At 47.9% G+C, this 24,644-nt stretch overlaps 1 protein-coding gene across 4 annotated transcripts in view; it reads right to left on the reverse strand.

The window, feature by feature from the left end:
* Positions 1 to 275: 275 nt before the first annotated feature.
* HIP1 (huntingtin interacting protein 1) overlaps positions 276 to 24,644 on the reverse strand; it is a 125,635-nt gene continuing 101,266 nt past the window's right edge. For all 4 annotated transcript variants that reach the window (XM_072640234.1, XM_072640235.1, XM_072640237.1 and 1 more), the window contains exons 17-32: positions 22,624 to 22,725; positions 20,875 to 21,018; positions 19,994 to 20,129; positions 18,138 to 18,224; positions 17,909 to 18,016; positions 17,654 to 17,790; positions 14,924 to 15,034; positions 14,317 to 14,375; positions 13,528 to 13,621; positions 8,783 to 8,883; positions 8,379 to 8,484; positions 7,452 to 7,575; positions 6,836 to 6,897; positions 4,926 to 5,034; positions 4,151 to 4,232; positions 276 to 3,788 (exon numbers count right to left, since the gene is read on the reverse strand). In XM_072640234.1, coding sequence (XP_072496335.1) covers positions 4,180 to 4,232; positions 4,926 to 5,034; positions 6,836 to 6,897; positions 7,452 to 7,575; positions 8,379 to 8,484; positions 8,783 to 8,883; positions 13,528 to 13,621; positions 14,317 to 14,375; positions 14,924 to 15,034; positions 17,654 to 17,790; positions 17,909 to 18,016; positions 18,138 to 18,224; positions 19,994 to 20,129; positions 20,875 to 21,018; positions 22,624 to 22,725 — 1,533 coding nt within the window. In that variant the 3' untranslated portion in view covers positions 276 to 3,788; positions 4,151 to 4,179. The remainder of the gene's footprint in view (positions 3,789 to 4,150; positions 4,233 to 4,925; positions 5,035 to 6,835; positions 6,898 to 7,451; positions 7,576 to 8,378; positions 8,485 to 8,782; positions 8,884 to 13,527; positions 13,622 to 14,316; positions 14,376 to 14,923; positions 15,035 to 17,653; positions 17,791 to 17,908; positions 18,017 to 18,137; positions 18,225 to 19,993; positions 20,130 to 20,874; positions 21,019 to 22,623; positions 22,726 to 24,644) is intronic.

Genomic DNA, 24,644 nt, shown 5'->3' on the forward strand with positions numbered 1-24,644 from the left:
GTTTTCTTCTTGTACACCATTAACCTATAAATTATGGGGTCCTTTCTATGAACATTTTTATATTTTAACTGTAGTATCTAGCTGGGCAGATATAGGTCAGCAAGGCTCTCCTTTCATCTCCACTGTCAATTTAGAAGCCATCAATAGATGTACCTCATCCTTGGTCAAGACCCCATTGACCAACCCCATTATTAACATCATCACGTCCTGAGCTACCCTTGGGAAAAAGGCAGCCCATCCTTACCCCTGAGAAAAAGATGAAGATGCTTTCCTGCTAGGTTGAAATATTTATTTTAAAAATTGAAAACACACATACAACATATTATACAAAGAAAGATCTTTATACTATAATAATCAAAAATCTTGTTGGAAAGAAACCAAATGCCAGTGACCACCTGCCCTGGGAAGGTAGGCACTCAGAGTGATAAATCAACTTAATTTACAAGAATACTTCTAATGGACATCTGGGTGAAGGTTAAAAAATAAAAGGAAAAAAATTCCCATCTCCCCAAAACCAAAATAGATGAGAAAAAGTTATAGGATTGAGACAAAAATTGAGTTATCACCAAGATTTATCTGAACCCCCTCGGTTTGTCCCTGTGGGTAGTAACCAGCTTAATCTAGGGCCTTCAAACCTGAGGTAGTTAAGGGTCACCTGAAAGACAGTGGGTCTGGACACATGGGTACCCTGCTCTCAGCACTGGGCCCAGCAGTAACCAATAGATCTTCTGTATTGCTTTGGCTCCTGGGGTGAAAGGCAGCGTACCACATCAGTGGGTGTTGGTTTGGACCTGGGAAATAATGGAAGTCCTCAGCAAATAGCTGGAAAGATTTGCTGGGTTTGTGTGAGAGACAAAAAAATCTGGCAGACCCATAGTGTTATATCACTCTCTGCAACAGGCAGTGTGGGCTTTAGGAGGGTTGGAGATGGTGGGGCCAGAGAGGCCTCCGCTGGAAGGCCAACGTGGGGACCAAAGGGTCTATCAGTAGCAAGGCTTTTCTGATTGATTTGGAAAGGTAATGGTAACAAAGCATGGTGAAGATCAGGGCAGGGCAGAGACATTGGGCTCCCAGGGGTCAGGTGCTGGCCAGGAGGTAAGCATTTCTCTGGGCTGGGAGTTGGAAAGGCCAACAGTAACTGGCATGGCTGATGTGAGAGTTATTCCTCTGAAGCCAAGTGCTCAGTTTGGCACCAGAAACAATTCCAAGAAGAGAAGCTTGGGTCAACATATAGCTACTCCAGCTTTGGATCTAAAGTCACAGACCTAACTACATGTTTCAGGTGAAGGATTGGAAAATCTGGCAGAATCTTCAACACCTAATCTAACTGAGAAAGTTTATCTTTGCTTCAAAGTGACTGCAGAGCAGATCAACCCCACACTGCTACAGAAGGGTGCTCTTCTGCATTCTCCTTTTCATGGGTGCACACATACTCTGCAGGTACTAATGTACTCTACAATTCATCTTCTTCAGTCACTAGCCTGATCAGACTGATGAGTTCTCATCCCAAGAGCACCTCTACACTTACCTATGGCTCATAGGTCTTTGTCCAACTAACCATGTTCAGCAGTTTAGTAAGTCAATGAAGTTCACTCTGCCACAGCTGTTAGATGTTCCAATCAAAGGCATCCCCTGTGTACTCACACTCCATTTCTAGAGTGAGCAGGATGCCTGACATTATACTCAGGCTGACATTCTTTTACTTGGGGATTTTAGAAAATAGTTTTTGCAGCAGCATCCCTTGGTGTTTGGTTGTCCTTCATTCTCAAAGAGCACCAAAATGATATCACTATATTGGGATCAAGATACAGTATGCCTACTTGTACAAGTCTGACCAGACAAAAAGGAGCTTGGGCCTCTACCATAGCTCAGCCCCAAATAGTCCATATGGATATTTGGAGTGGAGATGCCTTTAAATTTGTACATCTTACAAGGTATGTGTTTAATGTAAATCCATATGAGCCTAACTATATAAACTAGCCCCTCCATGTAATCACCACTACTACTCAGCAAAATTCATAGGAGCTTTTAAAATTATCTTAATTTTTAGAAGGATGGCCTTCAGGCTATGGGGTTAGCCTTGTCCAAAACCATTCTCTCTGTTGCTTCTATTAAAAGAAAGCGTGAGACTTTGGATCTAATACCTTTGAGGGGCACTGAAATGAGGACAAACCACTTGGTGAAATCCTGCCCTCTAAGCCTTTCCCAGTGACAAAGTGCATAATCTCTTGAAGTCTTTGGAGGGGGATGATGTCAAGCACAAAGGTTCTAATTGTTTGCTTCATTTTCATGGCTGACTTCTTGAACAGAACATGGTCCTTCTGGGTACAGTGACTGGGTTCCTCATTTCTAAAATGTCCCCACTTTTAAAATGAACAGGGGAACCGCCACAAAAGTAGCCCCTCTGGCTTCCCCCTTCCATTGATTCACAGTGATTGAACAGGATTTCCAAGCTCTGCCATGATGTGGCTTTGTGTGTTCCTCTGGTGTGGGTCATAGTGGAAGTTTCTTGGCTACTACTACCAGGTTGCAAGAATCATTTGAATTTTGAGTAGTGGAGTCTACTTGGGTAGAAGTGTTTGCCACTGTCCAACTATCTCTTTGGGGTTACCAATGTTTGCCACCTCAACCCAGCAGAGAGAAGGCATGATCAGTGGAAAGCCTTTGTCAAAGGAAGGGACAAGGGAATTGGTACTTGATCTCCTTTTCTCTCCATTTTTGGACAATTAACCAGGTGTTCTAAGGAGCCTCTTTGGTGAGGAGTCTAAAGATGGTATCCTTGCTTTTTTCTTTCATGTTCATGAAGCTTGTTGGGCAAGGAACAGCAGTCAGATGCAGTCATCACAAACACTGATTGCTCCAAGCATTTCTTCATAGGGTGTTTGCTGCTTGTGGCTGGTTAGTTATAAAATAACCCAGGGCACTGTGAGAGTGACTGAAGGAGATGAACACAAAAGAAGCCTCTACATTTTGTTGAGGATGGCTTGCTTGATCCTCCCTGACCAGGGCTTCTGAATTAGTTGGAAAAGGTCATGATCCACCTTCAGTTTGGGTAGATGACAAGGCTGATCACTTAGAGAAAGCCATAAGATTTCCCTTATCTCCTTCTCCTTGGTACCTGATCAGGTATAGAGAGGAGTGGCCAGCATGGGGGTGGCCAGAGAAGGACCTGTTGTATAGAGCGTCCCCATTCAAGGAGGGCACCATGGGGTTTCTGGAGCCTGATCGTGAGTTGTTGCCACAGATGATGGTTCCCCAAGGACCTGGGATGAACCCTTCCCTCTCCCCTCTTCTGTGGTCCCCATGCTTGTGGAGGAGAATTGTGGGGCTCAGCTGGGGTCCAGCTACAGTAACAGAAGGCACTCGACCTGCCTTCCCCTTAGGAGGAAGCTGTTCCCTTCCAGGAAGTGGACATGCCTGTTCCACACTCCAGCAGAGGCCAGTGATGTGGCAGATGTGGAGCACCAAGGGTAAAGCCTGAGCAGCACCATTAACTGTTTAACCACTATGGTACTGGGACCCATTTGTGTCCCAAGAGCTCCAGAGGAGCTCCCTTGATGAAAGTTGGCTATAGAAATTGCCTTTCCAAAAATCAAACAAGAAACTGACTACCCTAAGAAGCAGTGGGGAATCCATGAGACTGCCAAGGAGGGGGATGAACTGCCTTGGCCTTCTCAATCAGGACCCTCCTGCCATGCTTTTCTCTGTGGGCAGATCCAGGAGAGCGTCTCGGCTTGGGATCCACCTCAGATGCTCACCGGTTTGTGCAAATGATGAAACAGAAAAGACTGAGAAGAAAAGGGAAAGGGTACTGATGGCGTCTCTTGCTTGGCCCCTCCCTGCAGCCCCAGGCCCCCAACCCTGAGCAAACACATAAGCATGGAGATGAAGTGAGTCACGTGGCCAAGACGTCCACTGCAAGCTCCCTTCCCAGCAGCTCTCAGCTCCCTGGGGTCAGAATGGTTAGCAAAGGCCGGCTGGCAACCCTAACTGTTGGAGGTGAGGGGAGACTCGGTGTGCTTCCCCGGGGAGTGGGGGCTCTGGAAGGCTCTGCCCTGCTAACCCCAGGGAGGTGGCGAGTCTGCAGCATGGGCAGGTGGGCAGTGGAGCGGCCACACAACAAGCACAGAGACGAGTTATAAGGATTTACAGTCTGGTGTGTGGGTGGCGGCCTGGACTCTAGTCCTTCTCTGACATGGCTTCTGGCCCAGCAGGTGGAGATGCTTCAGGTTCTAATAAACAATTTAAAAAACAGTCATAAACAACACAGTGGTAGGCATTCACACAGTACTCATAAGAAGACCTGCTTTAAGGCTTTCAAAGTGCTTCATTTACAATGTCTCACTCAATCCTCAGGATGACCCTGTGAGGGAGGTACTATGGGTGCTTTTTAACTCTGAGGCTCACAGAGTTTGGGCCACACATCTAACAAACAGCAGACAGACTGGAACCCAAGTTTCTCCTGACTCCAAGCCCAGAATTCTTTTTCACTAGATTATTCTCCTAAAGCTTTCTTAAGCAAATTATGTCTGCAATCATGGTACCAGTACTGGGATCCAGGGAGAACTACTGCCCAAAGGTCAAGAGGGAGTGATGGCTCAGACTCAGGCCATCCCAGCAAAAACCAACAGTGCCTGGTGCCTTGGCCACAGCAGCAGCCATCACCTCCACAGTCTCTGACAAGGCAGGACAGGCCCAAAGCCTTACACAGTGACCACAGCTTGGCTAGCCAAGGCCTAGGTCCAGGACTCTGCTTTACCTTCCCTATCTTCTTGACACCAGCCTGAGCTTCAGCCTGTGCTCCTTGGTGAGCCAGAGTGTGTGTGAGTAAGGAGTACGGCTCAGTGGATGTTGCCCCCTCTACCTTCGTAAGGAGTATGGATCAGTGGATGCCGCCCCCTCCACCTTCCGCTCCAGCTGCTTACCGTCCTCCCAGCCCTCTGCAACACCAGCCAGCTCATAGTGCTTTTTGCGCAGATAACCCAGCTTTTGCCGCTCTTTCTCCAGCTGATTTTCAAGTTCCAACACTTTTACCTGTGGGGGGAATAAGGAGCTTTTCTTCATCACTGACTCAAGGACAGTCTTATTTGGACTTGGATTCATTTTACCCTTATTCATCCAGTCCTCTTTGCTGTCGACTTCCTTCACTTTCCATTTCCAAAAAGCCCATTTCACTTCCCACTCTCGTTCCTCTTCCTTGTGGTAATTCCTCCATTAAAAACAAACACACACCATAGTACTGGCCATTTTCATGAGTCTGCAGGATCTAAAGCTTGAAAGAAACTACAAGGCCTTCTAGATGATGACCTTCAATTTACAGATGAGGAAACCAAGGCCCAGGGAGGTGAAAGGACTTGTCTGAAGTCACAAAGGCAATCAGGCAGGGCTGGGATTTGAACCCAGAGCCTCTGGTCCCAAAGCCAACATTCTTTTCACTGTCTCCCAGGGCTGTCTCCTGTCTTTATGACTTTCTCCTCTCACATGAGGGCTGTGTAGTGGGAACAACACTGACTATGGAATCAAGAGATCCCTCGTTACCTTACTACTTCTCCCTGGGCCTTAGTTTTCTTATCTGTAAAATGAAGGGGTTGGATGGGGTGACCTGCGAGGTCCTTTTGGTTTTGAGCCTACAATCCTACGGTCCCTTGTATTACCATCAGCTCTTCCGTCCACCCTTCAAAGACCACTGTCTCCCCAAACAGTGTGATTCTCCATAAGATGTGGCTGCTTTGTGGTCCTAAGGAAACCACAATAAGAAACACCTGATTTGGATTTCTCTGGTAAATTACAAAAGGAAAACAACCCTTTCACTTTCCTGTCATGAAGGTGGAGTGTCCTGAGCCACTCACTTTTCCTTTCCTCTTTCTGTACTTCCTGGGAGCCTAAGCAGCAGGCAAAGCTGGCAGTGGCCCTGGTAGCTGCTTCTGTGTGGCTGGTCAATCTCTGGCCACAGAATCTGGCACCAAGGGGCCAGCCTGCCATCAGTGAGCATCTCCAGCATTTGCCAGGCTGGTCATTAAGTACAGCCTCTTGTTGCTTTGGGGTTGTTCAGTCATCGCAGTTGTGTCTGACTCTGCACGACCCCATTTGGGGTTTTCTTGGCAAAGATACTGGAGTGGTTTGGCCATTTCCTTCTCCACCTCATTTGACAGATGAGGAAACTGAGGTCAAGAGAATTAGGTGACTTGTCCAGGGTCACACAGCTAGTAAGTGTCTGAAGCCAGATGTGAACTCAGGAAGATGAGTCTTCTTGGTTTCTGGACCAGTACTCTGCGCACTATGGCACCACCAAGCTGCTCTCTTGCTACCTAGAGCTTTTCTAATATGGTGGAACCAGCCAGAGCTTGAGCTCCACTGAAATTCTCTTCGAGACCCCAGTGTCACTCCAGAACACAGCAAGACATCAGAGCAGGACTCTGTGGAGACCCATCTACTTCTCTCCACAAAATAAACTTACCTGAAACAGCAGGAAGAATGGTTCTGTGGGACTGAGATGCTGAGGTACCTGGTGCCTGACACCTGCTTTTTAGTTACTTTTTAAACAGATAATTCACTTATGCCAGGAGTAGACATCAGTCCTACTGCTCCATACTAGTCCAAAAGAGCAGCTTATGGAGCAGCAGGGCATCCCCAGAACCCACGGGTCTAGACTCCCTGTCCATTCCTGACTAATGGCTAAGATGTCACCTCTTCCTGGGCATCTCTGCACCAGAATTTCCTCTTTCCTAAGATGCAATCTCTGCTCCTCTCCCTGATGGGCTTTCAGTGGCCTTTCTTTGGATCAGAGGGACTTTGGGGCGGGCATCACAGCCACAGAGACGGGTGAGAACTGTACCTGCGAGTCCATCTCTTGACGTTTGATCTGCGTCAGTGTCAGACTGGAGAAGTCCATGTTTTCTGGAAGGATGGAAATGAGAAGACTTTGTCACAAACTGTCCCTGACTGAATTTCTCCACAGGGATGGTCAATGCCAACATACTGCTCAAAAGCAACCCAGGAATGATGGGGGCATAGAAGGACTGGGACCAAATGGGAATTTGTCCAGGGCCTTTCTCTAGTTTCTGTGGGCAATGTGGCTTAAGGGATAAGGATATGGTCTCAGAGGCAGGAAGACCTGCCCCTAATACATCCTGGCCATGTGACCCTGGGCAAGTCACTTAATCTCCTAGTGCCCCAGGCAACTCTCTAAGGGGTGTATTGTTGTGAAGCAGGCATCAATCTGCTTTGGTACAGGGAAGTCTTCCCCTAAAGCCAGGAAATCACAGGTCCATTTTAAAAAAAGGAAGCGCAATGACCCACAATCTGATGAAGCCAACCTGCCTAGCTTGGTGAGATTAATGTGGGCAGGAGAAGATGTAACGCAAGAGAAAGAATATTTAGGCAAAACCAGGGTAAAGGAGCTTGTGGAACACGGAAATCTAAGGACAGTTGCACCGGATGGATGAGACTACCTGTCTCTTCAATCTGTGACTTCCCTGCCATGGTTGATGCCACCACCTCTGCTGTCGCCTGGTTCACCCCTCGAGAGGCCTGCTGCAGCTGAGCCAGGTTTGTGCTGTCCTTGTCAGCTTTCACCTAAGTGGAGCCAAAGGGGATTCAGATTCACGCAGCATTCGGCCCTGGACAGGTTGGTGTGGGCATTCTTGCCTGCTGGGGGCTAGGTAAATCAGCACTTCACTTGTCAGAAGCTGCCCTTCACAATGCCACTCTCTTCTTGTACCTGAAAAACCTTCCTGATCTTGGGGCTGTAGATTCTCTTCACATTATGACTTTAACAGCTGACACTATGCCAGCAAGTCCTAACTGCAGAAATCAGCCAAGGCATCAGTGAGTTATGCAGTGAAATCTCCTCGGGGATCAGGAACCTGGCACGCTATGGTTCTGCAGCAGCCAGTGAAAAGCAGAACACAAATACCAGGCAGCGAAGCCCAGAGCTAAGCAAAGGGCACCATGCTTGAGCAAAGACTGGCACCAATAGTGGTGCTTGTGCTGGGGTCACACAGGGCAGGAAGCCTGCTCTCTCTGCTCAGCACCCCTCAATCTGAGGATAAGCTGCTAGTCAGCTGGGCACATCAAGAACACTCAGGGAGATTCTTCTCCGTGTGAGAAGGCAAGAGGTGAGGGTGTGTGGGAATCAAGATAGGTTTGAGCTGCAAGCTGGGCAGGGAGTAGGACTATTGGGGAGATGCTGGATGGATCCTAATGGCTACCCTAGGAGTTCTGCAAAGTGACAACTGGGGAATGGGGCAGCTTTGACTTTAGAGATCTGAACATTTGAATTAATCCCATCTGGATCCTGAAGAAAGAAAGCATCTCTTCTGGAAACCTGGAGACAAGGTAGGCCTGCCCAAGCTCTTCAGGCTCCTGGGATGTCCTACCTTGGAAGCAGCTACCAGCTGTGCTGTGCTGGCCGCAATTTCACGGGAACACACCATCAGCTCCTCAAACTTCCCTTTGCCTTGAAACACCAGATCAGCTGCATCCCTGATGAGCAGGAAAGAAAAAGGTCTGTTTCTTACAGCTCAGACCCCCAGAAGCTTATTGGGCCCTCCATGCATAGCCTTCAGGCCTGGGGGTGGGAGAAGAAGCAAACATTTCCCTGAGAGATGCTGCCTACCATTAGACCACAGCAGAAAGCTTCTGCTCCCTTGCTTATTTGTAGCTTACCACGCTCTCTGGCCAAGAGTCTACTCCCCCAAGCTAGACAAAATTCTTAAATGCTTTGGGCAGGCTTCCTGCAGCCTTGGGGCACTGGAGGATGCTGGGGCTGGTGGCTACTTACACCATGACTGTGGCTCCCCAGCCAACAGCTTTGGAGGCTGAGATCAATCCTTCTGTCCATCGTGAATTCTTGGCATAGAACTCTTTGGGGGAGGCCGCACCCTAGAGGATAATAATAATGCCAAGTGAGCCTACTAAGAGCTAACATTTACATAGTACTGCCATGTGCCAGGCACTGTGCTGAGCACTTTACAATTAGTATCTCCTTTGATCCTCACAACAACCATGGCAGGGAGACACTCTTATTATCTCAGTTTTACAGCTGAGGAAATTGAGGCAAACAGAGGTGAAGTGACCTGCCCAGGGTCACACAGCTAGTAAGTGTCTGAGCTGGAGTAGAGCTCCGGTCTTCTAGAGCTGGGCTCTGCACTAAGATGTCTGCTGAGATGTAAGAAGGAGCAAACCTTTATTTGTTCTCTTAGCAGAGGCGATGATAAGACTGGCCAACTTGTGTATTGGATGGCTTATGATTTAGATAGCCCTGACCAATATCCGTGCCAGTGATTCCAAACCATGAGCAGATCATTTTGTCAGAACTGTATTAGGGTTTAAGACATATTTTTGGAAGCTGCATTTTAACTTGGGAATGTTTGATGTTCCGGCAATTTGGGATGAATCTGCCCAACCCCTGAGGAGCAATTCCAGAGTTTCCTCCTCCCTGCTCTGGGACAGCATCACCTCTCATACTGATGGATAGAGAAGAGACTATTTCAACCAGGGATGAAGGGGAGGAGAGAAGTGACCACAGATAGGCAGAGAAGTCTGTACAGGGCGTCCCAAAAGAGTGCACTCACAGGCTTTAATTGCTTAGAATGGTACTAAGACTTTTGGGACACTCTGTTTTTGATCCTTTGAGGGGGAAGAGTGAGCACTAAAAACTTAGGGGGACTTCTCAGGAAAGTCAGCCAGAAGGAAACAGCCCATGAGCTGGGGTGGAGATGAGGAAGGAGAGCATTCCAGGCAGAGGAGGCAATCTGTGAAAAGTCACAGGGGCAGGAGCTTGTGTAGTGTGAAGAACAGGAGGAAGGCCAAATGAGCTGGAACACAGTGTATGTGAAGGAGAGTGGCACGCAATGAACCTGGAAGAGTGGGCCAAAGCTAGTTTGTGAAGGTGTTCAAACACCAAGCCGAACAGCTATGGATTGCTCTATGAGCACATGGGCAGTAGGGAGCCACAGAAGGTTCTTCAAAAGTGGACTGACCTAGTCAGGCTTCTGCTTTAGAGAGATGCATCAGAAAGGGGAAAGATGGAGGCCAGGAGACCACCAAGGAGCTTATTGGCATAATCCAGAGGAGAAGGGGGTTAGAACCAAGATGGCAGAGTAGAAAGACGCACATACACTAGCTCTTCCCCCACATCCCATAAAATACTTATAAAGAAAGACTCAACAATTTCTAGAGCAGCAGAAGCCACAGAACAACAGAGTGGAGGAGATTTCCAGCCCAGGGTGCCTGAAAGGCTGATGGGAAAGGTCTGTCCCACCCAACACGGAATGGAGCCCAGCCATGAGGCACTGGGGAGAAGGACCCGAGCAGGCCTCGGGGGCGGAATCCCCAGGGTCAGTAGTGGAGGTTTGAAGATCCCTCAACTCACAGGCACCAAAGATCAGTGACAGGGTGTTCTCAGCTGGCTGAGAAGGGAGCAGGGTCTTCCCCATAGCTCAGGCATCAGGTGGCGGCAGAGGACACATCGGGTGACATCAGCCCCTGGGGGAACTGAGCAGTGGATCCATATCTTAGCCCTCAGTGCTGGCTTGGTGGAACTGGAGACCAGGTGGTTGTGGAGAGTAAACTACTACTCACAGATTCTGGACACAAAAGTTTCTGGTTGCTCCCAGACCAGTGTACATGCTTGATTGTGCCACTTTGGAGGAACTGAGATCTTACAGATCCCCAGAGTATATCCTCCTCTTGACAAAGGACCCAAAAGTCAAGTAACTGGTTGGGAAAATGCCCAAAGCAGGGGAAAAAAATAAGACTATAGTAGGTTACTTTCTTGGTGAGCAGATATCTTTTCCCATCCTTTCAGATGAGGAAGAACAATGCTTACCATCAGAGAAAGACATAAAAGTCAAGGCTTCTGTATCCCAAACATCCAAAATAAATATTCAATGGTCTCAGGCCATGGAAGAGCTCAAAAAAGATTTTGAAAATCAAGTAAGAGAGGTGGAGGAAAAATTGGGAAGAGAAATGAGAGAGATGCAAGAAAATCATCAAAAGCGAGTCAACACCTTGCTAAAGGAGACCCCAAAAAAATGTTGAAGAAAATAACACCTTTAATAATAGGCTAACTCAATTGGCAAAAAAGGTTTAAAAAGCCAATGAGGAGAAGAATGCATTAAAAAGCAGAATTAACCAAATGGAAAAGGAGGTTCAAAAGCTCACTGAAGAAAATAGTTCTTTAAAAATTAGAATGGAACAGATGGAGGCTAATGACTTTATGAGAAACCAAGAAATCACAAAACAAAACCAAAAGAATGAAAAAATTGAAGTTAATGTGAAATATCTCATTGGAAAAACAACTGACCTGGAAAATATATCCAGGAGAGACAATTTAAAAATTGTGGGACTACCTGAAAGCTGTGACCAAAAAAAGAGTCTAGACATCATCTTTCATGAACTTTTCAAGGAAAACTGCTCTGATATTCTAGAACCAGAGGGCAAAATAAATATTGAAAGAATCCACAGATCACCTCCTGAAAGAGATCCAAAAAGAGAAACTCCTAGGAATATTGTAGCCAAATTCCAGAGTTCCCAGGTCAAGGAGAAAATACCGCAAGCAGCTAGAAAGAAACAATTCAAGTACTGTGGAAATACAATCAGGATAACACAAGATCTAGCAGCTTCTACATTAAAGGACTGAAGAGCGTGGAATATGATATTCCAGAAGTCAAAAGAACTGGGACTAAAATGAAGAATCACCTACCCAGCAAAACTAAGCATAATACTTCAGGGGAAAAAATGGTCTTTCAATGAAATAGAGGACTTTCAAGCATTTTTGATGAAAAGACCAGAGCTGAAAAGAAAATTTGACTTTCAAACACAAGAATCAAGAGAAGTATGAAAAGATAAATAGGAAAGAGAAGTCATAAGGGACTTACTAAAGTTGAAGTGTTTACATTCCTACATGGAAAGACAATATTTGTAACTCTTGAAACTTTTTTCAATATCTGGGTAGTTGGTGGGATTATACCTACCTACACACGCACGCGCACACATGCACACACAAACACATACACACACACATAGAAAGAGAGAGACAGAGAGCACAGGGTGAGTTGAATAGGAAGGGATCATATCTAAAAAAATAAAATTAAGGGGTGAGAGAGGAATATATTGGGAGGAGAGAGGGAGAAATGGAATGGGGCAAATTATCTCTCATAAAATAGGCAAGAAAAAGACTTTTCAATGGAGGGGAAAAGTGGGGAGGTGAGAGGGAAAACATGAAGCTTACTTTCATCACATTTGACTCAAGAAAGGAATAAAATGCACACTTATTTTGGTATGAAAACCTATCTTACAATACAGGAAAGTGAGGGAGAAGGGGATAAGCAGGGTGGGGGGGGATGATGGAAGGGATGGCAATAGGAGGAGGGAGCAATTAGAAGTCAACACTCTTGGGGAGGGACAAGATCAAAAAAGAGAATAGAAGAAATGGGGGGCAGGATAGCATGGAGGGAAATATAGTTAGTCCTATGTAACATGACTATTATGGAAGTCATTTGCAAAACTACACATATATAGCCTATATTGAATTGCTTGCCTTCCCAGTGGGGATGAGTGCAGAGGGAGGAAGGAAGAGAAGTTGGAACTCAAAGTTTTAGGAATAACTGTTGAGTATTGTTCTTGCATACAACTGGGAAATGAGAAATACAGGTAATGGGGTATATAAATTTATCTTGCTCTATAGGTCAAAAGAGAAGATGGGGATAAGGGAAGGGAGGGATGTTAGAAGAGAGGGCAGATTGGTTGTAGGGGTAATTAGAATGTTCTGCGTTTGGGGGTGGGGGAGGGGAGAGATGGGGAGAAAATTTGGAACTCGAAATTTTGTGGAAATTAATGTTGAAAACTTAAAATAAATGAATAAATTTTTAAAAATTCAAAAGAGAAGGCCTGAGATTCTGAGCCACGATGGCAGCCGGGTGAGTGAGAGCAGCGAACACATGGGAGATGTGTTGTGGAGTAGACACAAGACTTGGCAACTGACTGAGGGCGGGGTGAGAGGTGAGGATAACTCTGAGGCTGTGAACCTAGCTAGTTAGAAGGAGACTGGTTCCAACAGAAATAGAGAAATGTGGAGGTGGAATGTAGATGGGAAAGGGTGTGTGTGTGAACGTAATGAGTTCTGTTCAGAAAATGCTGAGTTTGAGATGCTCAAAGGACATTTAATGCCCAGCAGGCTAGGTGATGTCAGATTAGTGTTCAGGAGAGAGACTGGGACTTGATACATAGATCTGGGAGTTATCTGTAGAGAGAGGATAAGGAAATCTGGAAATTGATGAAATCACTGAGAGAGAGTGAAGGGGAGGAGGAGGGAAGTGAGGACATAGAGCTTTGGGGGTTTGGGGGGCCGGGGCAGGCATGATGATCCAGCAAAGGAGACTGAGGAGGGGAGTGGCCAGAGAAAATATCCAGTGCGCACAGCAGTCAAGAGTGTTAACAGCACCTTTGTGCTGAGGCTGGGCTGGACAGGAAGCCACAGACAGTCCCTCTTGTTGCTTTCTGCAGGCCTATCCCCACACTCACCCGACCGCTTTCCACTATCTCCTTCTGAAGATCTTTGGAAGCTACAATGAGGATCTGAATAGCCTGCATTAGGCTGGTACAGGAGCCGAGGATCCTGCAAAACAAAGTCCCACCTCGTCAGTGAAGGCAAGCCCAGAGTGTTGGGAGGAATGAAGGGTTAGGAATGAGTTGGATTTTTCTGGAAGGATTTTAGAGAGACCTCTGAGGGAAAACTGGGGAGCCAAGGCATCTTGATTATGAGTCCTCCCAAGGAGACAGCTTATAGGATATATGCTGAGATTAAGGTGGGTACTCTAGGTCTGTTGTGCCAGTATCCTAAGGAAGCCTCTATTAACTACCCAGGGAGAAGACACAGACCCAGCCCCTACCTGTTAGAGCCTAAAGTAATGCCTCCATCTTTCAGGGCCCTGGCTCCTTGCTCTTGTTGGTATGACTTCCATTAAAACCCCAACAAACTATCTTTGCTGATGATCTTCAAGAGTCAGTGGAGCTTAAAGTAGTTCACTCTGTGGCTAAACTGTGGCTGAACTTCTAAGTTAGGCTGGTCCTTGGACAAAAGACAGCCTGTCATTGGGACTATACTCTGAGCCTCACCATCTGCACATTGCCAGCCTGAGCTGACACTGGGCTGAACAGCTTTGAAGAGCCCAGTGTTGCCTCTGCTCCATGGTGAAGCACAACATGAGACTGGCAGAACAAGGAAAGCATAAACTAAAATTTGTCAACAAGTGTGCAAGGGGCCTGCCTTGGCTACTTTGGTCATACTGATGGAGCACTGGTCATACTGACCTTTCATTCACCTCCAGTTTGACCCCTGTGTCTCCAGCTCTGGACTTGTTGAGCATTTCCTGTTAACCAAGAGGAAGAGGGAATGGGTTAGCTCAAAGCATGGAAGGAGGCCTCTGTCTATCCCATGGAGAGTGGCCAAGGAGAAACCCAGACTCACAAAGGCCATTCCTTGAAGGTGCCCCACCAAGCCCTTGGGAATATTGTGAAGAGAATGCAGGCTGATTGGCTGCAGAGCTGCTCACCAGTGAAAGGATGCTTCTCCTGTAACATAGTACCCAACCCTCTGGTACATGAATCACCACATGCCATTGCCTAGGCCAACAAGGGCGGGCTGACCTCTGGGTATCCATGCCAAGTGGGCAACCTGTCCTTTTCATCAAAGGACTCATTTATGACCTACATTTAGGCTTCTCCTGGGTGTGCTGCCCCTGAGTAACTTCTGTGTACTTTCTGGCCCTCAAGGAATCAAAGGAATCTTGGCCTTGATCTGGCTAGGGCTGTTGTTCTATGGTCTCTAGTTATTTCTTCTAATGGTCAAGGCCCCAACTCTTGAGAAGGCAAAAATTCTCCCACTGAATCCTGGGCCCCACCAGTAGATGACTTTTACCTCTATCCTGGCTGTGGCCGTTTCAATAGCAGCTGAGGTGGCAGCCATCTCCTTGTCCACCAAGTCTCCCAGCTCCTCCTGCTTAATGTCTAGACCTCTGGGTCTGAGCTCCTAGAATCAAAACAGAGGCTGAAGGTCCTCCTCCAACCTGATGGGCTTCCAGACCTCCCTTTGAGAGGCTCTGGGGCTTTTGACACTTCCTGCTCATAAGGACTGTGTGCACAGGCCTGACTGAAGACTAAGGGACAGGCATACTCACACACAAGCTGTTCCGGTCCCTCCATCTACCAGGCCTGGCAACCGTGCGTAACCCTACACAGCTGGCTTATTCCTGCCTTTGGGCCCTCGGACATCCGACCCTGCAAATCTAGCTCAAAACTCAACTCCTTTCCAAGGAATGGACGATATGAATCTGCTGTGACTCTAATCCGTCCACTAATTTGCATCCCTTCAAAGGTAGGATGAGAGAGAGCTGGGCATGCTTGTAAGGCAGAGAGTAAGGAGTAATGTAAGGAACTTTCTAAATGTTGGCTAGTATAACAATAACAGTTACTACTGATATCATTTAAACTCTTCTCCAACCCAAATCCCACTTCCCAGTAAAGTTCATGTCATAGAGCAGGAAAGGACCTTTCACGTGAGGAAGATGAAGCCCAGGGATAGGAAGTTACTTGTGTAAGATCACCAAGGTGTTGGATATCAGAAGTGGGGCGCCCTGGTTCTGGGGCTGCTGTCTCCATTGAACTGCCCCTTCTGGTCTCCCTCCTCTTTCACTTTCACTCTCCCTCCTACATACATGTCCTTGGCTCCCCCATTCTCAAGGAGCTCTCCTCTGAGCGATCCATCCCTGCTACAGTCCTGTCTCAGTCCTTTTCTTGGCTAACCTGCTCCGGAAGGCCAGCTACAGCTGCTGCTTGGGCTTCCTTTCCTCTGACTCTCCTTAACTTCAATCTGGCTTATGACCTCATCTTCCCAGAGCTGCCAATGAGCAAATCAAAGGGCTTTTTCTTCATTCCCATTCCTCTTGACCTCTTGGCCCTGGCCACAGCCAATTTCCCTCTAGGTTTCTGTGATACTGCTCTTTCCTGATCAGCTTCTTACCTGTCTGACCACTCCTCCTCAGCCTCCTTGATGGATCTTGGTCCAGGTGGGGCCTGCTAACTGTGGGTGTCCTTCTGGGCTCTTTTCTCTCCCCTATCTGTTCTCCTCTCTTATAGCCTATTTCTTTCAGTGACCCCATCAGCTCTCATGGATTCAATCATTTCTCAGCTCTGCTTATCCAGCCCTGACCTTTCTTCTGACTTCCAGGTCTGCATCTCCAACTGCCTACTGGACATCTGGGATTGTAGACACCTTAAACTCAACATGTCCAAAATTGAATTGATGATCTTTCCCCCCAAACCCTATTATCTTCTAACTTCCCTCTTACTGTTCTGGTTCCTATCCTCCTCCCAGTCACCTGGGTGTCACCTGTGACTCCCTTCTCTCCTCCCTCCCATATCCAATTAATCAGTTGATGAGTCCTTTCAATTCTTTGTAACTTCTCTCCTCAATTTCCCCTCTCCTTCTCCATGGCCACCACCCTGACTCAGGTCATTATCACTTCACACCAGGACTATTTTGCACTCGCTTTCTGGTGAGTGTCTCGGGTCTTTCCCCACTCCAGTGCACCCTTCAATCCTCTATCAAATTAATCTCTTAAAAGACAGCACAGTTATGACCATGTCACTTCCTTATCCAGCTGACTCCAATGGCTCCTTATTACCTCCAGGATCAAAACCAAAATCCTCCATCTGTCTTTTAAGGTTCTTCCTAACCTCTCCCTGGCCCCATTACAGGGTTACACCTTATGTCCCACACCTACTCTGTAATCTGGAACACCATCCTCCTTTCTGCCCCTTGAACAAGACGCTCTACCTCCCAACTCCAGGCGTTCTCACTGGCTGTCCCTCCTGCCTGGATTGTTCTCTTTTCTCATCTCCATCCCTCAGCTTCCTTCAGATTTCAGTTAGAACCCCATTTTCTGCAAGAAGCAACTCTTGATTGTCTTCAACACTACAGCATCTTCCATCTGTTGATTCTCTCCAGCCTATTCTCTCCCAAGCTTATTTGCACATAGTTGCCTCCCCCTGAAGCTGGCAGCCCCGTTCTCACAATAATGTTTTTAAATGGATCAAATAAACAACAAAGGATGACAAAGAAAACCAAGTATCTTGATATAAATGCAGTTATTAAAATATTTTTAAAAATGAAGTTCATGGACCAGTAGCAAGGTGGGTGCAGGGTCCTTGGGTGCAGGTACTGGTTTTTTTTTTTTCTGCAGCCACAAAATCTAGGACAGTACTGTGCTCACCAAAGGGCCTTAATAAATGCTCCTGAGTGAATCTGTGAATGAGCTAATGCTCCTCCTGTTAATGCAAATCGAGGGTGGCTTTTGAGGGTCACGTAGCAAGATAGTGCAAGAGCTGGGCTCGGCCCCTGGGGGTCCTGAGTCCCATGAATGCTCTGATCTGTGTCCTGCATGCATCTGACATCACCGCCCCAGAGAGTAGAGTCCCTCGAAGGCTGGGGTTGTGTCATACATTTCTCTGGCATTTCTACAATTTTTAATAAATATGCACTGAATGGATGGAGATTAAGGTTTACCCAGAATACCATCTGGGCGCCAGGAGGAGCCTGCCTCAAACTCTTCATCCCGTGGCCCGACCACAGCAGTCATTCTAATGGTACCTCGCCAATGGCTGTGATCTTGCTGAGACAACTCCTCATGGCTGTGCTGTCTGCAGTCTCAAGGCTGTCCTCTTCCTTCAGAGCAGACAGATAGAGCAGGGCTTCTCTGCCATACTCCTTACAGGCATCTGTTAGCACTGTGGATTCAAGGAAACAGAGTTGTTAGGAAGGAGTGTTATTTACCCTGACCTCGAGCACAGGCTGGAAGCAGAGCTGGCACTCTTGGCTCTTCCTGGCCCGGCTCATGGTACTCACTCTCTGCAGACTCCAAGGAAGTCGTCAGACAGGTGGCACTGCCCTGGAGGATGGTGTCACTGACCAAGTGAGCCAAGAGGGTCATGGATCGCGTCAGTCCACTGACATCTGGAAAGCAAGTTCAGTGGAATTCACCAAAGCCTTTCCCTCCCTTGGACACCCTCAGAGGCCTCTGGGATGTGCCCAGGCTTTCCCTGTTGTCCAGATGAGTGCCCTGCCCACATCTCACCATCTGAAGAGGTCAGATACTGTTTCTGGGCCTCCTCCACTTGGTCAATGCATTTCAAAACAGAATTAGTCTTGAAAAGGAGGTGATCTGGAAAAGAGAAGCTAGGGTAAGGAATCCCTGTATCCTGGGGCAGTGAAGCCAGCTGACCTATGCACCCCTTCACTCCCCAGACACCTAGAGTGGGGTAATGCCTCTTGAATGCCTTCAGAATTCTAGGACCTAGGATCCTGGGGCCTAGAAGGGTTTTAAATCTATGAATGCAACTCCCTTTGTTTTACAGAGAAGGAAACTGAGGCCCACAGAGGTGAGGTGACCTTCCCAGGGCCACATAGGGAGGAAGTAGCAGAGGCTTCCATGGCATCATCCTCCCTCTCTGGTGGTAACAGGAAAGAGTCAAAGTGAAAAAAGGTTTTCTGGCCTGGCTAGGGCTGCTGTAGCTTCATTAGGCTCATCAGCTTCGTTAGGCTCATCGTTCCCTCCGCTCACCCGAAACGCAGATTTAGCCTCTCTTCCTGCTGCCCACTGGGCAAAAGTCTGTATCTCCCCCAGCCCAAGTCATTCGGAATCACAGACTTGGAGCTGGAAGGGGCCTCAGTCAAGGGCTGCCTCGTCCACTCCACTTGAAATACTTAAGCTGTGGTCACCCAGGCTCCATGTGGAGGCCCCCACGGAGGGGCCCTCCTGCCTCTTGAGACCCCCACAAACTAAATGGTGCCTAGGCTCTGTACACAGCTTCTTTATACCCACCTGAGACCTGGCCTCCACCCAGTCCATTGCTTCCACTCAGAACACTCTCCCTCTCCCTCTCAGTAATAATAATACTATCAATAACTAGCATTTACAGATTACTTCGAGGTTTGTTTGGCCTTATCTATTCTTATCCCTTTGTTACACATACGGGCACTAAGGCTAGGAGGTAGGTGACTTGCCCAGGGTCACATAGCTAGTCAGTATCTCAGACCAGAGTCAAACTCAGGTCTTTCTGACTCCCAGGCCAATACCCTAGCTACTGCTGCACCGGTTGCTTTGGTAGCCCATGTCCTTGGGTCTCATTCAAATCCCACTCAAAATTCATTTTGTGGAGAAGCCATCCCCAATTGATCGCACCTGTTTATTTCTCTGTGTTACATTTTTTAAGTAATTACTTGGCTCAGTTTGTACATACATTTCCACTTGTGTTGTTTTTTTTTTAAATATCTCTTTTTCAAATGGCCATAACATTCAAATGGCCCATCACAGACATCCTTTATCAACTTCACACCCCACTCTTCTCCTCTCCACTTCTCCAGCTTTTGCCTTGTGACTTCCCAGGATGATTCCTTACGCCAAGAGACTACTGGTGTTCCCTCTCTGTTCCCCAATAGTTCTTCTCTCCTCTACAAAAAGTCACACTTATCATCTCCTTTAAACAGCAGCTCCTCTCCTCCAGGAAGCCTCCCTGGCCTAGCCATACCTGCCTTGGGGTCATGCTATCCCTTGGCATGGACACATTCACTCTGTATGAATTCTGATCACGCTCATCATGAGGAAACAGGAAAAGGGACCGGGCTCTCCTACCTGAACCCCAGCTTCCTTCCTCTTTATTGGGGGTTTCTAGATAATCAGATTCCTTTGTCTGGGTGACTATGCTTGGGGCATTCTGTTCTAGCTTGCCAATGGAAGCTCAAGCTCCCTTGAGAAGGCCCAGGCTTTTCAACAGCAGTGACCGTGTCTCTCTTGTCACTGAGGACTGGACCCATGCCTTGTGTCCCTGTAGAATGACCAGAGCAAGTGTGCTGTCACCAGACCAATGAGATTTGGAGCTAACGGACATACTCAAGCTTGGGGAAAGCCTGGTAACTGGGGAAGGGATGTACCTGCAGACCCACTGCAACTGATGAGAATGGGGTCCTCAAGCTGACTCAGCGCATCTTTCACCGTCTTCTCAGCTTCTTGCCCTGTTTGCAGGAGAAATGACTTCCGCTGGTCCTTTGCCATTTGATGCATAGATTCCTGCCAGTGAATCAAAGGGAGGCTATTGTGGACTCACAGTGGGGGCATGCTCAAAGAATGATCACAGCACTATAGAATCATGGCCTTGGAAATGGAAAGGACCTTAGAGACCATCGAGTCCAACCCTCTTATTGTATAGATGAGGGAAACAGGCCCAGACCATGAGTGGCAAGATTTGGCCCCAGAATCAATGTGTTTCTCCCTGGAGCACTAATACCTCCCTCTCCATCCCTCTGCTTTGGTACTGTACTGTTGACTGGGCTACAAAGCTCAGTGCCAAGGAGACTCAGGTCATGGAGTTGGTCCCTGTGTACTTGGGTCAGCTCTATATAGGTGCCCTCCGCAAAAGGCACTGCTTAACACACTGCTTCCTCCATCTTAACCACAGGTCTTTGGACCGCCAATCTCTAACCACTGCACATGTGTCTCACTGATCATAAGGCTGGAAGAGTACATGAGGCAGGGGATTGTGACCTGTGCCCTCCCATCATGGATATAACTCAGCATACCCATGCCCTGCATTAGCCATGGCATATGATGCCAGGTTTGTAAGGTCCTTCCCCTGTGTCAATGATGATGTTTCTCCCACAGGCTGGCTCTGGCAGGCCAGCTGAGATGGACCCACAGGGTCCTCTCAGTCTCTTCCCTTCCTCTGCGCCCCTCAGGCAGAGTCAGACGCCCCTCTCAGAGCCCCTGGATTTCTGAGCTAGGTCATGGGCCCCCAAGGTCTGCCTTCTCTACTTGCCTGGGCATTGGTTAACTCAGACTGTGTTCGCTCCAGTTGGTTCCGAAGGGATGAGATTTCTTCATACCTCTCAGACGCGATTTTTGCCAGGCTGGTCCGCTCCTTCTCTAGGCCTTCCACCTGTAGGTTCCACTTTGCCTCTGACTGTAGAAGCCATGTGGGGAGAGGGAAAACAGAATGATCGCAGCTCAAACTGGCATAATAATTTTATTTTATTTACTTTTCTGTGATTTCAGTGGTAAAAGAAAGGCCCACTGAGTGTGCTTCCCTGCATTTGGTCCCAGAGGGGACACTGGAGCCAGGACTCAGGCCTTGACTTCTTTACTGAGAGGCCTGCTCTCTATCCACTCCCCGCCCCCTCTACCTACCCAGAAAGTACTTTGAGTTTCCCCAATAACAATCCAGTGAGATGTGTTGTATGAATACTGTTATCCCCATTTCACAGATCAGGAAACAGAGGCTTAGAGTGAGTGAGTGTCTCAGGTGGTAAGGTTAAGCTGCTGCCTCCCAAATCTGCCCTCCTGGAACAGGGCACAATAGGTTCTGTTTCCTTTAACCTGATATTCCTGTCTCCCGAGGGCACACAGAAGGATAATCCACTAAGGTAGCCCAGGTGTGTGTGAGGTGAGGTTGGAATTTTGCCACAGATAATCCACCCAGTGGACAATGAATGCATGAGCTGAGGGTATTTCTTAGGGAACATTAATTGGATTTTTTGGGGGTACAACATCACCAAATTTCAGCCTACGGTGAGAAGAGGGTAGCAGGAGAAATCTCTCTGACCCAACTCCCTAGGAAAGGGATTCATAATCGCAGCCAACATTGATATGATGCTTTGAGTTCTGCCAATCACTTTTATCTTGTGCGTTCCTAATGACAACCCTGGAAGGAAGGCACTATCGTTATCATTTTACAGATGAAAACTCAAGGCTGGGAAGTAAAGTTATTTGCCTCAGGTGCCCCAGCCAGGATGGGTCAGAGGCAGGATTCAAACTCAGGTCTTCCTAACTCCATCCACTCTGCTGCCTGCCTGCCCAAGGACACAAGGGAAAGCCGATGCCCAGAGAGGAGTTTTTGGACCAGATTCCTAATTTCATGGGGTAGGGAGCTTCTGGCAAGCACCTTCCCCTCCCAGTGTGGATCAGTGGGTTCTCTGACACTTCAGTCTTTGAGGGTGGCCTGGGGGGCACCGAGTGAGAGGGTCCCCAGGCAGGACTCATATCAGGTCTTCCCAACTTCAAGGCGAGCTCTCAATTGACTATATTGCATCACCTCCAAGAGGAGGGACTTACATTTTACTGTTCTCTTCTGTTTTTACATCACCTAACCTAGTTTTCCTCTTCTACCCCTTTCCAGAGGCTATCTCTTGTAAAAAAAAAAATAATTAAAAACAGAAAATACCATTTGGCAGAGTTAACCAAAGTGACAAAAACACTGCTATATGTAGCATTTCAACTCATGGGTTCTTCTCACCTCCCCCTTCCCCATCACAAAACTGGGAGGTGATATGCCCTAACCACCCCTGGGGCTGAACTTGGGACCTGCTCTTCCCTTAATGCAGGGCCCCTGGGTCAACTGAGCTCAGCTGTAGCTATGACAAAATAGGCAGTGCAGTGGATGGGGAGAGCTGCCAGTGAAGACATTGGTGAAGATGAGGCTTCTGCCCTGGCAGCAGAAGCAGCCCCAGTATCAGCAGGGAAAGGCACTGAGAAGGACAGGAAGGTGGAGCGGGGGGGGGGTCATCTTTACCTGGACAGAGGTCTCCAGGGTACCTTGGAGGACTTGGAACTCATGTTTGCTGATGGAAAGTTCTTGTTTTAAGGTCTCCAGGACCTCTGTTTGTTCTTGAGTCTGTAGGGTACATCAAGAGGGTCCCAGAGTGAGTCATACCAAAGCCCACTGTCTACAGGGGGACCCTGGGATAATCTGGGATTCTTCCCAAGTGTCCCATGTCTGCAGGGGGAGCCAGACAGAGCTGGGAACAGCCCAGACGTCCCTGCTGACAGCACACCTGCACCCTCAGGCCCCTGTCTTGAACAAGTGAATGTTCCAGGCCTCTGGTCTCTGCTTCATCCATAAGACTAGCCAATGCCATGTCCCCCTTGTCTCGATCCCAGCCCTCATCTGCTCCAGTGAGCCAGAGCTCCCCACTGTCCATGAGCATGTGCACAGCTGAGGCTCCTGAGGCTGCCAAGGCCTCTGAGGCTTGGGGTGCTCACTCTTGGCCTTGAACAGTCTTTATTTCTCTTGGGCTTTGTCTTTCTCAAGCTCATCATGAGTGGGGATTATTTCATTCTTTCTCCTTGTATTACTGGGACCCTGGCACAGAATAGGCCCTGAACGGTGTTTGATTAATTGGTTCTTTGGCTCAGGTCCTTTCCTATCCCAGGCCCTGAGACCCTGTGCTATTTCCTTACAGACTCAAGAGCAGATAGAGGCCCTGCCTACAAGGCACTGACTTGCACCTGTCTTAGTTATTGTCAATGATCTCTCAGAATTGTAAAGATGAAGCCCACAATGATGTCCTCAAATGAGGGCCAAAGCAGACTTACCAAGGTCTCCTGGGTTCTGCCTTTGGTCTCCTGGCTCCATTGATTCCAACAAACATTTACTGATTACTCACGTCATATGCTTGGTTTTGTGCTAGGCACTGGAAATGGGTCATAGAATCAGGAAAGGCCTGATGCACCATGCTGGGAGGACCATGCTGCAATGACTCCCATTTCCTGCCTCCACACATCCAACACCCCAGTGACCTTTCCAGCAACAACCCTTGAACACCAAGTATTGTCATTCATCTGCCATCTACCATTACCCCCATGGCTGACAAACTCTTACCCACTTGCTTCTCTCCTTATCCCTGTATCACTTAATCACTGGCCACCCAGGAACCACCCAGTCCCACTCCCACCTCCCTTTCCCCTCCTCCTTATCCTTCCTAGCCCTACTCTTGCCCTGCCACTAGTCTACCATTTCCATCAGGCCTTCTGGAATTCCCATCCCATAGTGAGCTAACTTCCTTTTATCCTGGGTTGTTCTGTTCCCATCTACCTGTCCTTCCTGAGACCTGGCTCCTCTTTACTCATACCCTACAATACACTGGCCCTGGATGGGGAGGGGGCTCCCTTTGCTTCAGGGGCTCTGTAGCCAAACTTCAACGTTCTGAATAACTGTCAGCTATGATTAGTGTCATTGTTAGGGACTTCAGTAGCCATGCTGGGGCTCCCTCCAACTCCCTCACCATCCAGCTCCTCAAGCTCCTTAAAACCCGGGGCCTTCATTCCAACTGGGGCACATGTAGGAAGAGCCATTCTCTGGATCACACCGTAAGCACACTACTTCATTCATCAAAAATGTCTTTCCTCCTGTGCCTGTATCCCTTTGGACTTTCTCAGATCTCTGTTCTGGCTGAACATTCCTCTCTATTCCATCTTGACAACTCAGCTGAACAGCTCAGCTCTATGCTGACATCAGCTCTTGAACCCACCCCTCCATTTCCTGTCACCTTCATCCTTTGCCAAACCCTTACCTTGGATGACATCCCCCTTGCCTTTTCCCACTCTGATCACTAGTCCCAGAGCTCTGGAGGGCACACTACCCATTCAAGCTATCCAACCTGCACCATGCTATCCTTTTCTTCTTCCCTAATGGAGTCTGTCTCTGGGTCCCCACACTCACCCTTTCAAACCTTTCCTCAGCCTCCCCACTGTCAAAGCTGGGGACCTCACTTCTTACTTTGCTGAGAAAATGGAAGCCCTGTGCCATAAGCT

Source organism: Notamacropus eugenii, chromosome 2, assembly GCF_028372415.1.
Source record: "Notamacropus eugenii isolate mMacEug1 chromosome 2, mMacEug1.pri_v2, whole genome shotgun sequence".
Taxonomy (NCBI): Eukaryota; Metazoa; Chordata; class Mammalia; order Diprotodontia; family Macropodidae; genus Notamacropus; species Notamacropus eugenii.